This window comes from Crocodylus porosus, unplaced genomic scaffold (genome assembly GCF_001723895.1).
Source record: "Crocodylus porosus isolate Cpor-Errol unplaced genomic scaffold, CroPor_comp1, whole genome shotgun sequence".
Taxonomy (NCBI): Eukaryota; Metazoa; Chordata; order Crocodylia; family Crocodylidae; genus Crocodylus; species Crocodylus porosus.
Genome location: NW_017728915.1, coordinates 5,403,082 through 5,419,215, shown reverse-complemented (window position 1 = coordinate 5,419,215; position 16,134 = coordinate 5,403,082). Strand labels below are relative to the sequence as shown.

At 48.2% G+C, this 16,134-nt stretch overlaps 2 protein-coding genes and 1 long non-coding RNA gene across 4 annotated transcripts in view; 1 reads left to right on the top strand and 2 right to left on the bottom strand.

Moving 5' to 3' along the window:
- The window catches only part of VAC14 (Vac14, PIKFYVE complex component), a 193,695-nt gene extending 190,876 nt beyond the window's left edge, over positions 1-2,819 (bottom strand). The window contains exon 1 of the mRNA XM_019535581.1: positions 2,573-2,819. Coding sequence (XP_019391126.1) covers positions 2,573-2,676 — 104 coding nt within the window. The 5' untranslated portion in view covers positions 2,677-2,819. The remainder of the gene's footprint in view (positions 1-2,572) is intronic.
- Positions 2,820-7,612: 4,793 nt separating this feature from the next.
- Positions 7,613-11,005, top strand: LOC109310448. Its single transcript, XR_002101206.1, has 2 exons — positions 7,613-8,421; positions 8,733-11,005. It is a non-coding gene; the product is annotated as an uncharacterized LOC109310448 (long non-coding RNA).
- Positions 10,837-16,134, bottom strand: part of HYDIN (HYDIN, axonemal central pair apparatus protein) — a 383,645-nt gene continuing 378,347 nt past the window's right edge. For both annotated transcript variants that reach the window (XM_019535579.1, XM_019535580.1), the window contains exons 83-85: positions 15,570-15,800; positions 12,779-13,003; positions 10,837-12,036 (exon numbers count right to left, since the gene is read on the bottom strand). In XM_019535579.1, the coding sequence (XP_019391124.1) occupies positions 11,548-12,036; positions 12,779-13,003; positions 15,570-15,800 (945 nt within the window). In that variant the 3' untranslated portion in view covers positions 10,837-11,547. The remainder of the gene's footprint in view (positions 12,037-12,778; positions 13,004-15,569; positions 15,801-16,134) is intronic.

Here is a 16,134-nt window from a genome sequence, read left to right as displayed (position 1 = left end):
CCTTCAAGAGTAAATTGGATGCTTATCTTGCTGGGATCCTATGACCCCAGCTGACTTCCTGCCACTTGGGCAGGGGGCTGGACTCGATCTCCCGAGGTCTCTTCTAGCCCTAATGTCTATGAAATCTGCTCAGGTCCCTTCCAACCCTTGAAACTAGCATCTAGCTCTTTTCCCTTTAAAGACTCAGAGGAAGTTGCCCTCTTTAGCAAAGTCACCTGCACAAAATGGCCAGTGCTACTGGTTTATCAAGCAAGGGGCTGGCAGGGAGGTGGTGGTGGTCATAATGCTAACAAGAACTATTCTTCTTGGTCTGGGGCTGGCCATACTCAACCTTATTTCTCAAACTTTCTGACCACTGGCCAGGAGCTGGTTTACAACTGTTCCCTGTCCCTTCCTGTGTTGAAGGCATCTAGAGTTTTCTCAAGACTTACCCAGAAGGGCAGGAGCTACTGATTCTTTAGTAGAGACTTGATATAGATTTCCCCTTTGTGTCAAGTGTTCGTGAAGGCTCGTCAAATAGGAGTTTCTAAACAAACTCTCTCTAGTTCAGCTTTAGCCCTCAATACGAAACTGTCAACTCCACTATTTCAAAACCACCAGCTTTCCAGCACAGAAGACAGAAACTTGTAATGCAAAAGCAAGGGGAAAAAAGACTCTTACAGGAAGAACATGCATATCTCACAGGACCTTCTTTATCCATTCTTAAGAATCAGAGACACTGCACAGTTATACATTTAAAAATGAGCTGCAAAAGGAAAGAGGGAAGGGGAAGACGGGGCCATCCCCTAGCGCTTTTACTCTAATGCACAAAACAACCCCAAAACCTGAATTCTCTCTTAATTGATGATCTCCACTCTTTTTTTTAAACAAAGCCCACAAAGATACCCAGAGTGGAGCGTTAGTCACAGCTAGTTCTCACTAAGCTTAACAAGATGAGGCAGATGGGTTTCCATGAGTTATGGAAATGCTGTGAAGTACTCCAGGAGCATCCTTCCCCAAACCGCCCAGTATAAGTCAGTCCACAGTCTAAACTCTTCATAAAATGATGAGCAACCCTAACACAGTACTACAAAAAAGCTGGACCTAGACTGCGCTCTGGGGGCTCCTCCTGTCCTTAAAATGCTGGATTATAATCTACATGACGTAGTTTAAGGCCTCTTTATTACGGTTACTTGAATGTGATAGTAACAACAGTCAGCACAGGCTGCCTCTACAAGAGAACAGGCTTTGTAGATGCAACTGACCATTAACTGTAAATGAGAGCAACAGTTTGCTACTGCAGAGAAAACCTTAGAATAACATTACCTTAATCTAGGATATTAAAACCCAGCCACTTCCCCCTTCTTGGAAGGGTTTGGACAGCAAAAGAGAAGACAGTGCTGCCTCCGGGGTAGAGAATCAAGTCAGACATTCAATACACCAGAATAAACAACGCTAAGGCTAGAAAAGCTGATGCTGACAGAGGACAGCAAAGTTATGCCAAATACATTTGACTACCTTATCCAGCTATATTTTGCCAAAAATCTGTGTTTGCAGGTATAGCATGCAAACCTGCACCACACATTAACACAGCTTGATGCCTCTTCAGACAAAACGTGAAAGGCAACACATCACACGCCACACTAAAGGAATAAACCAGACCTCCATCTCAGCACAAGCCAAGAGGCAAATCTACTTACAATCCTGCAGCAGCAGGCTACACCTGACACATGGGGCAGTAACTTCCTTATTGGTTTACTAGAGGGTTTGAGCCAGTAATTTAATGATCTACCTGATTTGTCAAAACTGACATTGTAGCTTCTGCATTTCACCCATGTTAGGATGGTGCAACTTGAGTCTCGTGGTTTTTAGTCAGTCTGAAGCTCCTCCACACTGACACAAAGCTTGTGTGTTAGAGACACAATACTGCAGAGAGAGGTTGAGCACACTTTTATTACGACAAAGCTGTCTCTATATCAGGTTTTATGGTGTTCCATCCTTCAGCAAGCCCTGTTTGGAGATCTAAACTTAAAGGGAGGGCAAGAGAAAATCCACCGTGCCTCGAAACATCACCCCTGCTGCTGTTGCTTGTCACATTAGAGATTACAACACAGGGGTGAGGAAGAAATATTTTCCTCGGAGAATAAGAGGTGCCAGAGCAAGGGTCCAGCCAGAGCAGCATCTACTCCCTTCCCTGTTTTCTTATGATGTGTCCTCAGCAATCAGTTGCTGGCTGCCTTCTCTCAGGGGGCCTTATGGTTTCCCTTGGTGGGCTCAGGCTCACGGGGCCCCAAGTGCAACAAACAGGCTTGTGTCCGAGGGGCACTGGAGCGGGCGAGTCAGAGGAAGATCCTGCGGGCTGCGACCGGCCCCCCGCCCCCACACTCCCTCCCCCACTCAGCTACGCTGCCTGTGCCGGGCAGCGAGGGAGACGAGGGGATGGGCAGGTTCGGGTTCCAGCTGCGTGGAAGCGGGTGAGGACTTCCCCTGCCCGGCCGCTCCGTGCAGACGAACAGGGGCCGCCGCGGCCCTGGGGGGAGATGGGGGGAGCCCCGTGGTCTTAGAGGGACCGGCCCCGCCCGCCCGCGCTCACTTCTCGATCTCAAGCGCCGCCACCTTGCGCTTCTCGTAGAGCTTGTCGTTCAGCGCGCGCACGATGGTGGGCGTCAGCGGCGCGAAGTCCTTCTCCGCGTTCATGGCGGCGGCGTGGGGCGCTGCGGGCGAGCCTCGGGGCGGCCGGAGCCGGGCAAAGCGGGGGCGTCACGCGGAGCGGCCGAGCCAGGACGAGCCCCCCATAGCCGGGCGGGTCGGCTGCCCTACTCCTCCGGTGCTAGCGGGCGGCGGCAGCCATATTCGTCCAGCACATGATCCGGCACCGCTTCCGGTTTCCGCCCGAGGCCCCGCCCCTGTCCTCCAACCCCTCTGCGCACGCACGGCGTCTCGTACAGGCCCCGCCGTGTGGTCTCAGCCCGTGAGTGGGCCTTGTGGCCTGAGCGCCCTTCGAGGGCCGGTAGGGTGGGCGCCTCCCCGGCCACTTACACCTCAGGCCCCGCTGCTGCCTGCCGCCCGGCTCCCCGTAGGGTCCCGCTGCCTCCGAGCTGAGGGGCTGAGTCAGGGGAGGGCGCCCCGGGCGCGGACCCGGGCGGCCTCCAGTGCGATCTGCGCGCGCAGGGGGGCGGCCCCGGCTTCTCACCCCTCGGCGGGGCTGTGGCAGCCGGCGGCAGGTACCCTGAGCCCCCCGCCGGGCTCCTTCGGCGAGAGGATGGCGGGGTCTGGGCTGGTGCTGCAGAGCCGTGTTGTGTCCCAGCAGAGGGCTGCAGAGCTCCCCCCGCCTGGTCCACAGCACTCGGCAGAAGCGGGGCTGGAAGGGACCTGCAAAGGTCTGCCTGAGGCAGGAGCATCCCTCCCCAAACCACCCTGTGCAAGTCCACAGTCTAAACTCTTCATAAAATGATAAGTAACCCTAACACAGCACACTAACCTGCCCCAGGGGAGCCCATGTCCTGCTTCTGTTATATGCCCCAGAGATCCCAGGCAGAGAGGAGCTTACTGCTTCAGAGGAAAGCAAAAGCCCCCAGTCTGCACCAATTTGACCATGGAGTAAAATTCCTTCCTGACCTCAAATCTGGCAACAGGAATGACCCCGGGCAGAAGGGCATGACCCCCTAGCCAGGAACCTCCAGCTTTAAGTCTCCCAGGAGCCCTGGCACAGCCCAGTCACAGTCCCCACCTTGGAGGCTGCCAGTGCTCAGAGTCTCATGTTTGGCCTTGCAGCGTTTAGGTGGTGTCTTCAGAAACCTCTGGTCTTCTCTTCTTCCTCCATCCAGTCCTGAGTTACCAGCTCTTCCTTATTCTTTAGCATCTCAGCTACCAGCAGAGGGTTCAGGATTGAACCCTCTGCTGAGAGTGTGGTCGGGGTAGCAAGGTAAAAAAGGTCTACTGACTTAAATACACAACTACACGTAAATAATAAGGCTGCAATGACAGACAATAATAATTCACACTGGCAACTTATCGGCAGTTTCTTCTGATGCCTGATGTACAAGTTTCTTTTTTGCAAAGCTCAGCAAAGTCAGGCGTCCCTGATCAGCGCTGTCCAAGGGATATGGGGAAGGACCCTGGTATTCAGTCTTTGGGCTCCTTGAGATCTATGGGCCCACTGAAACTAGGTCAGCAGCCAACTCTAGATCAGCTTCTTTCACAGAGCTGCATCTCTCTTCTAAATGATTTTTGGATGTGCTAACTAATTTATAACTTTTGAGCTGTGCTGATAACTTACTGCCATACAGATTGCCCTACTGCAAGCTTCCCTTAGGACTGACTAATAGCAGTACAATCCTTTGCATTCTTCTGATAAGGTTAATTTTAAACTGCACTACAAAGCTTGCTACTATTTTTATAAGGCTTTGCTAAATTTACTACATACAAGGCTTCATTACTTTTTAACTTCAGTTAGGCTCTCAGTGGCAACAAACAGCTTATAATACATGAACAAATGATAAGAAACACTTGGTCTAATCTTCACAGTATTCAGCAAGCACCTTAGACACAATTTTCAGCTGTCAAGTGTCACTGAACTCATGTTTGCCTACACATGGGCCTCCCCAGGCCTCGGCTACAATAACTGCCTTTTCTGTCTCTGTCTCTGTCTCCCTTTTCGCACTCTGTAAAAAGACTTTTGGCTACAACTCTGTAGCTTCCATCTCTTCCTTTGCTCGGGGTGCTGTAGGCTACCACCTACAGTAGGTTCCTGCTTTTAGGCTGACATACATCCCTTCTACTTCAAGTACTCATGAAGTCTGTGGCAGGCAGCAGAGTACAAGGAGGAGAGCCCTGAAAAGCAGCAGGGTAAACAAGCCTGCAGGACAGATTACCCTGCAGATTAACAAGCAAGGAGTGGGCAACAGCCCTGGGGCCCACTGGTTAAGGCAGGACACGTGGGCAGACTGATTAGCAGGGATCTGGGTTTTCCGTTTCCCACAGAAAAATAGGGGGGGGGGAAAAAAAAGTATTTTTCCTTTTGACCAAGAAAAACCACAGATTATTCATTTTATTAGAGAAGCACACAGATTTTCCACTTTTGCAAAGAGGTCTCTGGACCGGGGGTGGGGAGAAGGGCAGTCAGGCAGAGGGTGCCATGTGTATGTGTGTGCTCACATGTGCACATAGCCAGCTGCCAGGCAGTCTGGAGAGCAGGCCCTGCAGATAAGTCTAGCATGAGAAGGGGATTGAGGGCCCCATAGGGAAGGAGTTGGGCAGGATTGGGGCTGCTGTCCAGCTGGGGCAGTGTGTAGGGCTTGGGGCCAGGACTGGAATGTGTGGCCATAGGGCCCCGGCAAGGAGCAGGAGGGAGCTACAGGCACCTCATTTGAGGGGTGGAGGAAGGGCTGCCTCTCCACCTCTGCATGCACTCCTGGGGAGGGGAGCAGGGAACTTGTGCCCCTCAGATTTGTGCATGCGGCAGGTACGAGCTTGGGCTTCCCACCCTGCTGCCCTCCCCCGGGCTTCTGTGGCCCAATGGGCAGGACCTGGTGCACCAGGGCAGAGCAGGGCCGGGTGGGGAAGCTCCTTGCCACATCAAGCCCCACGCCACCACGGTGAAATACCCTCTTCTTGCTGGGCCCCAAAAGCCTTGTGGGGAGGTCAGAAGAGTGGGGAGCCCAAGTCTACAATGGGCATTGCTTTCAATTTGTAAATATATCAATAAAACATTGTGTTCAGTTGATACATACATATACATAGCAGGGTTTCATTTTAATTGAAGATTTTGGTGTTTTTAAAAACCAGAGAATTTGTAACTTTTAAACCAAGAAAACCAAGATTCCTGCTGATTGGCAGCCCCTTGGGGGCTGATAACATAGGGGAAAGAAGGGAAGGGGAAGAACATCCAGATTATGGGCAAGACTAGAAAGGGGTGAAGGAGGAGGTTCCCACAGGAGGAGTTCAGGTGGGCTCAGCTCAGCTAAAGAGTAAGAAAGCAATGGATAGTTAAAGAATACAGAACAAGAGAGCAGAAGCCCAATAGGCAACTGGGACAGGGCCCATTCAGAGAGGCAGGGCACAGCAAGGTTCCACTGATAGGAAATAAGAAAAGCTAAAGACTGGGGTATCATGGAGCTCATAGACTGTTGTAACTCGGGCAGTACTCCAAGACGTACCCCCTCTCCAATTGAAGGGATCAGAGCAGGTTCACAAGTACTGTGGGAGGTGTAGAGACTCTCCTCCCCTTATAGAGGAGAGACAGATCACTAGTGGGGACTTAACCATATACCTTTTAATGAGAGAATAGTACTGGGAACATAACCAGTATAAACCAGGGGTATAGGGGATACTGCAACACCCCAAGAGGGCAGGAGTCAACAAAGGTTAAACACTCACAATCATAGACATATTCATCCAGTTGACAAAAGACAGGGTTAACAAAAAATAAAACACAAACAGCAGAACAAACAATACTGGTTAGTGAAATAAAAGGCACAAAATACAAAATGTCAAATAACAAGGAATATAGGGCCTGGGTGCCTGGAGGGTTGGGGAAAGAGGGAAAACACAATGGCTTCTTTCCACTGTAACAAAAGTTTCTCCCTGACACTTCACTCACCTAAAGTCATCCCAGCTTAAACTCAGACCACCCATGTGGTAGGCAGAACCTCTACCACACAACCACCAGTGCTGATGCTTTTCCAAGCTGCTAGGGATGTTGACTTTCCTGGAGCTCCGGCTTCACATCAAGCTGCCTGGCCTTTGATTGGAGGAGCTAAAAACCTCTCAGGTCACTGCTCAGATCCTTGCTGGAGCAGGGGAGCCTTTCCTGCTGGCTGCAGCCTCTCCTAGGGGATCCTGGAGCCCAGCAGGGAGCTTCTCCTGCTGGCCATCTAACTGCTATCTGCAGGTCCCACTCTTTCAGGCTCTTCTGGGGCAACTGCTCCCACCCCACTGGCCCAGCACCTCAAAGCTCCTTCCTTGTGGTCCCTCACTGGTCTCTCAGAGTCAACCACACTGTCCCTTTTATCCCCCTCCAGGTGACCAGAAGGGCCAATCAGGGGACATGGAGGATGAGTCTCTGGGGACTGATTGGTGAGGAACGGGAATCCCAAGCCCTCCAATCATCTTTTACCCTTTCAAAACCCCTGGGCCAAATCACTACCAGCTAGCTGGTCACACTGTGGTTTGGACTAGAGGGATAAGGAGGGCTATAGAGCAAGAGTGCCGAGTCTCTTGTAAGCGGTGAACAGCCTCCCTTCTCAAATCACCATCTTATCTGGAATGGAGGCAGGCTTTACCCAAGACAAGGTCCAGGGTAGGAAGGCACAGCAAAGACCCCACAATCCTGTGACAGTCCCATTCCTAGGGTGACCACACATCTGGATTTCAAAGGTCAGTCCCAGCTGGTTGGCAAAAATTAAAATAAGAATCTCAGAATGGCAGGAATGTAGGCCAGTGGGGAGGCAGAGTGACACACTGCAGCAGTGCCACTGAAGGGGTGGAGGCAGTGCCCCAAATGTCTTAGATTTCCCTGTGGTCACCCTACCCATTACCACAGCGTCTGCATACCTTAGTGTATTTAACATGTGTATACCCCACTGCACCTTTGTAAATATTTAAAGCACTTGTCTAGGAGGTTGGAGAACCAGGTTTTAGGTCTCCCCTCAGCCATACGGGATCCAAACTTGAGCTCCTTTTTTCAAGCATAATGTCCAAACATTAAACCATGGGCCAAGAGGGCTGAATGCTCCCACCACACTGCCTATTGTAGCTGCCCCACTGGGCAACCAAGGGGGAAGATAACATGGGATCAGAAGGAAGAACATGTAAAAAGGAGCCTGACTATGGCTGTGTGAGGAGGGCACTTGCCTAGAAAGTAGTATGCCCAGTTCCCACAGCTGTTTCTGCTTTGAGCAGTCATTGGATAAAATGCAGCAGCAGGGGCAGTGCTCTCCTCATCAGGGGTCTGTGGCAAAGCAGGAAGTTAAATACAGGCCTCCAAAATCTCAGCCCAGCACCCTGACATCTGTTTGCCTTTGCCTTACCTCCAAACTGCCCTTTAACATGTACATCTCAGGAATCCTCCTCGCTAATTCCCCACAACCTCTTTACCTTGACTTACTCTTCTTTATTTTGCTTCACTTTGCCTGCAGACTCTTGAGGAAAATGAACGTGCCTTTCTTTCTAAAATGCCTTCCAAATCATAGCTCTATACAGTGATTTCATTTCTGTTAGCAACAATTAAATAAAAACTAATAGGGCTGATCCAGAGCCCTTACTTCGGAGTAATCTCCCAAGGATTTAGTGTTGTAATGTAATCTTTGTGGTTAAATGCATGAATATATTTTTCTTCCATGCATATAATAAAGTTTTCTGGTATAATAAAGCTTGTTAGTTTGTGATGAAGCACTATCCAGTGTTTCGTCAACTGTGCTATGAAGTTTTACTGTTTTTCAGGTTAATTGATTTCAGTAGAGTCTAAAACATGATAAAAGGAAAAATATAATTTATTTTCCAAAGAAAACGAAAAAAAGTGAGGAAATGTTTCCACTAGACATCTTTGAAGTGCAGGAACGTGTTCACAGCTGACACCTTGGAAAATTGAAATTTGGATGAAATACATCAGGAACAAATCTGTTCAGTAAGGGCATGAAAGCAGGGGCCTTTGGAGCTGCAAGGAGAGCTTTTACTGGGTTCAAGAGATGTGGCCGTGAGGTGAAGAGTAGGAGTAAAGGGATAGCTAGCTATTTCCACTACTCTGAGCAGAGGGTATAGGGGGCTGTTATTCTGGACACAAAAAGAGGGCAGTGTTGGGTACCCAGTGATGTGTGCCAGGAACTTCCAGACAATGCTAATCCCCAGTGCAAAGTCATGAGGGTCACATGGTAGGCAGGTCTCTGTGAAAACAGCAAGAGGGCAAGACATCTGCTTTCTCTTTGCTCTCTCTCTCTCAACACCACTCATTATAACTTCACCCCTATTTTCTGCTCCTCTTCTTTCATCTTTAGACTTCTCTTCCTTTTTAGGCAAGGTTTGCAATCTTGCTTTTCGTTCAGCTTCTTGCCCTTCTCTCATTCCCTTAGGCCTATGCACTTGTGAAGGGTTGACTCCTACCCTTGCTTTCAGTTGGGCTGCTAAGCAGAGATGGCAACTTTTATTTTTGCCAGGTGGGAGAGGGGGCCTAAGATGATGGACATGTGGAACATTTTATGCATTTCAGGTGACAGTCCTCTTCCCAATGGGGAGCAGGGCACTCAGGTCCCTATGTACTCTGCTGCTAAACCACCTACTCTGCAATGAAGACACAGGGTAACACTTGAATGTTGATAACACTTCAAGGTCTTCCCACAATCACTTCCACATGTCCAGAGAAAAAGACAAATTCTTTTACAAATCACTGGGAAAGTATCAGAGCAAATCCACTTACTGCAACACAGGAACCATGGACTGTGCCTCCATATCTATTAACAACACATACAGGTAATCAAAGAACTGAGACACCATTGCTTTTTGTGTCTGTTCACAACTGGCTAGGCTAACCTGGCTGATTGGATGTGGATGCAGATCACCTGCCCTAACTGCAGTGAAGACATTCTCACATGTGCTACAGCTGGGTGACATTGCCCCAAGACAAACAGGCAAACACTGAAAAAACAACTTCTGAAGCACCAAAGTACTGAAAAGGCATGCATTGAACAGCCAAGGCAAGCACTGAGGAGTTGGAAGAGAGAGCACAAAGCACTAGTATGACACACTAAAGAGCCAGCTCAAGCATTTTAAAAAATGGCTAAGTGCCAAGGACCATCATGACCTGGGCCTGTGCAGAAGGCAAGAGCACAGGTGAAGATGCCTCACAATGACAGCCTGCAGTCTCAGAGCAAGGGCTGGACACATGGCCGTAAAGATGTACCTGTCACAGAAGGTTCCTTCCCTGACTTCAGGAACAAACTAACTGGTGGTTCCCAATGGTGGCATGAACTGCTTTCATGGGCACTGGTTTGCAAGCCATTACTTTACTGTTCCCTTAAGAACCAAAACATCTTCAAGCATTACACCTATCTCAGGTGATGGAGCAGAGACCAAAGTGTAAGAGTCCTAGTGGGTGGTAGTCTCCTGAAGGCTCTTATTCCCATTTCACAAGTGGGGAAACTGAGATATGGAACTGAATGAATTTTGCCATTGGCTTCATTAGGAACAGAATGAGGCTCTACGGACCATATTTTTAAAAGGTTTTATATGCAGATAGGTCTCTAGTGGAATTCTCAAGTGCCTTGGTACTAAGTGATTTGCAGTGGATCCAAACTGTGAGTGGAACCCAAGAGTCCCCTGCACCTAGCTTTGTCCTTAGACTGTTAAATTACATCTTCCTCCTTTCATGTTATCCAGAAATCCTTGAGCTTCTCTGGGTTCTTTTTCATTGCATTTCTCTCTGGTCTGAATGCACAAATCATTTGTTTGCCAGCTCCTTACCCAATGGAGTTCCTGTCTCACAAACCTGATCTAGAAACAAACCCACCAATACTCGCTGCTTGCTGGACTAGCTTTATTCCAAAATACATTTTCATACAGCAAATAAGCAAACTTGGTAAAAAAAAAGTGCATTGCCACAGTAAGCCCAGTTACTTATGGGTTCAGCTGGGAAGTGTCAGAGGATCTGGCCAATGTCTGGATAGTAAGGGGAATACATTGGTGAACTCTCTCTTCTGCCACCTTATGAAAAACTGAGGTGCTCTTGGGTTGAGCTAATCTTGAAATCTGTCTTGAAATCTGCCATGCCCACCTACCATGAATCTCCACATCTCTGATTTTATTAGCTCATTCCTGGCTGGTGTCCAAGGAACTTTTAAAATAAATCCAAAGGAGGAATCTTCCTTCAGGTGCAAGTGTTTTTACTTAGCAGATAATAAGGCAATTACCTTTGCACTTCTGAAAAGTGGGAAGATTGAGCAGCAAATCTTAACCTGTGTAACTGTAACAGTCACATGGTTCCCTAGGCTTTTTGTGGACCCTGTATATTGTGAGGGTCATACAATGCAGTAAATACATTAGCAATTGTATTATGGCAAGGACAAGGAATACAATTGAGTTGTTTCAGTAATAAAGGTACTTTTTAATTTGCTCTGCTGGGAGGTAAAAACTTTATATTAGTTGTGTTGCAGTAATAAACAAGACAACTTATATTGTGTAGAAGAGGGTGCATTTTATGTCCTGTCCTGCAGTCCTTCCACAGGCAGAGCTCCATGCATCAATTTTGCTGGGATTTCTGCTTAGGTGAAGACTGCAAAACTGATTCCAGAGATATAAAAATATTTTTTTGTCCTGAAGGAAAGAGTGGTGAATTTATTTGAGAACTCGTTTTCACTACCAAGGCACTTCAGAGTTGTAAAAAGATTCTGTTCTACACAAAGAGGCTGTTGAATAGGAAGGTTGAGATCTTGAAAGATAAGTGAGGGCACTGAGGGCTGTGAATCATGTGGGGGATTGAGGTCAGTTGTTGGGGAGGGGAAGGAATGCCTGGCTGCTAAAGAATACTAAGAGTACTTAGGAATTAGGATAGTGCTGCTCTGTCCACGTGCCACTGGATCACTTCTCGGGCGTTATGCCCTTCAAGTAATAAACCCAGGAGATGCCTGCCCCCACATGTGCAGCCCAGGCGCAGGAGATGACGAGCCTGCTGGTGACTGGCATTTTGCTGCCAGTGGGGTTTCCTTCAAAAGAAACAGTGATGGAGATGCTTTTCTTGGAGCGGATGTTTTCAGAGGCTTTGATGGTAAAAGCTGGGCTGTCCACATGGTAGATGAAGGTTGTGTGCTGCAAGAACACATTCTTGAAAGGGATTGAAGTGCTGGAACCAGCCTTGATCTGAAAGGGGCCCTGAGGTTTGGGGGGTACCGAAGTGCCGAAGAGTGGAAAGGTGTATTCTCCTCCAATGGGAGAGGAAAGGTGCAGGGTTGCTCTGGATTCACCCAGCTGGCAGGGTTCGTAGGTTATTTCCACACTGACATCTGTGCCTCCTTGGGACCCTGCAGCTGCACTGATGACTTTGTCTACATGGAAGTCTGGGCAGTCAATCTGCAAGGGGAGGGAGGGTGTCACATGGATTCACAGAAGGCATGTTAACCCCAGAGCCCAAGGCACTTGCTCTGAGTCTGGCATCTCCCAGGAGCCAAAAACATCAACGGTTATGGGACACTAGGATAATTTAGAATCAGGGGATTCTCCAATGTACAGAGATACAAAATGGATGCAGGGGAGGGGGTCTTTACTATTTCACTTTGTCAGTGAGATGCATGTCACAGCCCAGCTCTGCTTGGGGCTTTCTGTGCTCACAGGACCTGGTCAAACCCATCCACTAGCTCCAATTCCCAACCTGGAGCTCTAGGGGTGTTTGGTTCTTGGGATGACTTAGACACAGTGGCTTGGGGTGCCTCCCTTGTCTGTAGCAGTAAAGCCAACCATTCCTAGGATAAGCAGTCTAGAACCAGTCCAGAAAACAGAGGCACTGTCATACTGCAGCAATAGCCATGATGAAGTCCATTTGAGTGAGGATGCAATGGAAGTGGTCCTTAGCTCAGACTCAGCTTTGCTGTGAAGTCAGTATGAAGGCTGCCTACACTCTCTCTAGCCTCACCAACCTGCACTAGCCAAGCCAGGCAGGGGTCCTGCTGAAAAGGCTGAACAGGGCAGTCAGTTAAGAAGGGCTGATGGGGTTTGCAGACTCAGCTGTCTGCTGATGGTGCCCTAGAAGCCTCTGTGGCTTCCTTACTCTTCAGAAGCACCAGAGGAGTTGGAGGACAGAGGAAGCTCTGCTCACCTTGGTGGTATACTCCACTCTCTGGCGGGTATAGTTAATGAACTTGGTGGTGATGATCTGGCTGCTGCCCAGCATGGTGCGGAAATAGAGTGGCTTCTCTGGCCTGCCTGTGATGGCTTTCAGGTTCAGGTCATACTGGAAGGAGCCCAAATCGCTGCTCTGCAGTGTCAGGCGTCCACTGACTTCCCCAATTTTAAGGGGCTGGAATTCAAAAACAAGCATCCCCTGGGAAGAAAGAGAGAATAACCTGCTGCATTAGAGGGGGAGGGGGAACTTTAGAAGCTAATACAGGAGGGAAACTAGCACCTGATGTCCTGAGATACTGGTTATTGTTAAAAGATGCTGTAAGAACACCCAGTCACACTCAAGTCAAGAGCCAGTTTCTTTTCTACCCTACCAAAGCTGACTCATTCAGTGCATTTACAGTCTATAATAATGTCAAAGTCAAGCAAGTATGATCACAAGGGGGGAGTGTGACTTCATTCATCTATGACCATTATTTATCTACCAGAAATGATCAGGCTCTTATCCTTCTGCCACAAAAAAGGATCTCATCTTGTAGCAACAGCTCCCCTCCCCCCGTCTTCTCTTGTCAGGAAGCACCTTTCTTTTCCCCTTTCAGATTATATTTTAAATTATATTCATATATTGTGTTTGTTTCTGTATTCTATTTTATTATGCATTTCTGTATTTTATTGTTCATGTATTCCCTCTACATTTTTGGTATGGCATCCTGTGTCTTACATTTTATTTATGCTTTACATTTTATTTCATATTCTTTATGAATATGAGTGGGACCCTCAGCAGCACCCTCTTTCTTCAACCAGCACCAGAACCTAGTGACCAGAAGGACAAGCCAGCGACCCTCTTCTGGAGAAGACATTGCCTTGAAGGAAACTTTGACTGGCCATCAGTAGCAGACTCCAGTGCCTCGGGTAGGTAGATATAGTAACACAAGTGCTCTCACAGTCACTACAGCAGCTACTATATAGGTTTGAATGAATGAGTGCAAGTGTGTGTGTGTGTGTGTAGGAGACCAATATCCCTTTTGGTACCAATCCTGTGCGAGGTATAATAGTTGCACACCGCCATACAATAAACTTCATATTGGAGATCCCGCAAGTTGGTCTTAATAACCAACAATCTCTCTGCTCCTGTGTCCTCTTCCTCCTCCTCCCACCCCATACCTGATTTATCCATTCAGAGCGTCAATGTTTGGGACGGGGTCATTTCTCATATGTACAGAGCAGTCTGGAAGGAGGTGGGGGGTCTAACCATACAGCAGTGTTTCCCAGCTTTTGTTGGCCCATGGGTAAAACCATGCAGTGGGCTGGTGGGAGCCAACCTTTTAGACAGGAGTGTCACAAATTAGCTCCACTACTTCTTGAGTGCTACTTCAGTCTCTCTCCTTTGCCTGATCTGCTCTCTGCCCAATGGTCTACTTTGTTTTCTGCTCCCTGCCCTATCTGCCATCCTAATCTCCTATGAGTCACACACAGAGGCTGCCATGCCACTTATGGCACCCATGCCAGAGGTTGGCCACCTCTGAAGTGATGCAATGCAGACAACAAAAGATTCTGCTCTTCTTAACTCATTTCCCATGGTTGTGAGCTATGTTAGAGAGTCTTATAAGTAACACGTTTTCATGAGCTGTGTGTTGGGGACCTTTGCCTGACTGTAATGTATAATGCTAACATATTCAGATCTGAGGGTAGTGGGGTATCCTGAGGAAGTGTTTAGACAGCTGTAGTAACCTCTGGCAAAGCTGGAACAAGGAGTGTGCTGGTGTCTGTCCATACCACATGTCCCTTAACTGACCATTAACTGTGTCCAGCAGCAGTTCCAGGATGCTGCAAAGGGGAGTGCAGTAGTGGCAGCAAGTTCACAGTGTGTGTGTCTGCTGGTTGAGAGCAGAGATGCCAATGGTGAAGTGGGTGTGACTTCACTATTGCACCCCCCTGGATCAGCCCTGATTGCCTGCAATTTGCTTCTGGGAGAATCTTTTTTTGGGAAAAATTAGAAGGAAAAAAAGCAAACCAAAACATGTGCCCTTTGTATGCCAGGGTTCAAGGCCATTAGGGCTGGTCTTAGCAAAGAATCACTTCAGCTCTTGAGCCTGCCCAGCACAAGGGTGAGGAAGACTTGGGGCAAGCGTGGTTGTGACTTACATGTGGACAGCTGGTCAAGAAATGGAGCTGGTGCCCTAAGTTGACCAAATTGTCATAGAGGGGTGGGCAAAACATGGCTTGCATTTGCTCTTGAAGGCAAAGCTGAACCCGTACAGCAGCCAAGCCAGTGATTGTTATCTATATATCTGCACCACTGGGGAAGAGTGACATGATGGTGGATGGTGCAGTAACTAGTTTCACAAATCACTACTACAGTGCTGCGATGACATGTAGGCTGCTGGTAGTGATTTTGCATGTGATAGGCACATTAGAAGGCCCCGTGGTTGCTAGCTAGGTAGGTATCCACAGGGGGAGTATATTCTTTGTATGGGAAGTCTCTATTTCACAGTACCCTCACCGCTCTGATTTGCTTTTCCTCCCCATGTTCTCATTCAGATTTGATCCTGTGGGTAACAAGTCTCTTTTAGGACCTGACTCTTAGTAGGTGGATCTATTACCATGAGAAACCAGCCCCAAAGAGTGCAGGCAGAACAGGCTAAACCCTGGACCAGGGCACCTGAATACTAGAACTGCTATTGTCTGTGAAGTTTATGCAATTGTTCCCAGAAATGATCATAGGGTCAGCAATACAAGGAAGTTTTTTATCCAAGGCCAGTTCATACCTCAGACTGGGCAGGAATGATGAATTGTGGGGGGAGGTTGATATCAGGCACCTTGCAGTCTGTAGTAAATGTCACAGGAATGAGAAGGGGGTTTTCAACCTTGAAAGAAGAGGATATGCTCTGCCGGACTGGGGTCATCATCTCGATGGTGCTAATTGGACCAGAAGGAATGGCCTTGAAGGTGACAAAGTAGAACAAGTATTCCTGCGTCACCTCATTGCGAAAGGTTACCTGGAATTAGAGAGAAAGAACCATAGACCCAAGGGAGTGAGAAGTGCCCTCTGCACTGAGGTCTGGTTCAGATCATAAGGCAAAGCACTCCTCAAGACTCTCAAGCTTCCCATCTGCCATGCATATGCTCAGCAAAGATGATGTGACCTAGTTTTCAGAGGTGTTAAGCAGTGCTGTTGCCAATTATGTTAAATGGGAGTTGTTACTGAGGTACCTATGGGGTAGATGCTTAATTTTAGGCATCCAAATTTCAATATTCTAGTTTAGAAACATGCAAGGCATAAAAGTACACACACATGTATCCAGCAAGCAACTGCCCCACTCTGGGGCCCAG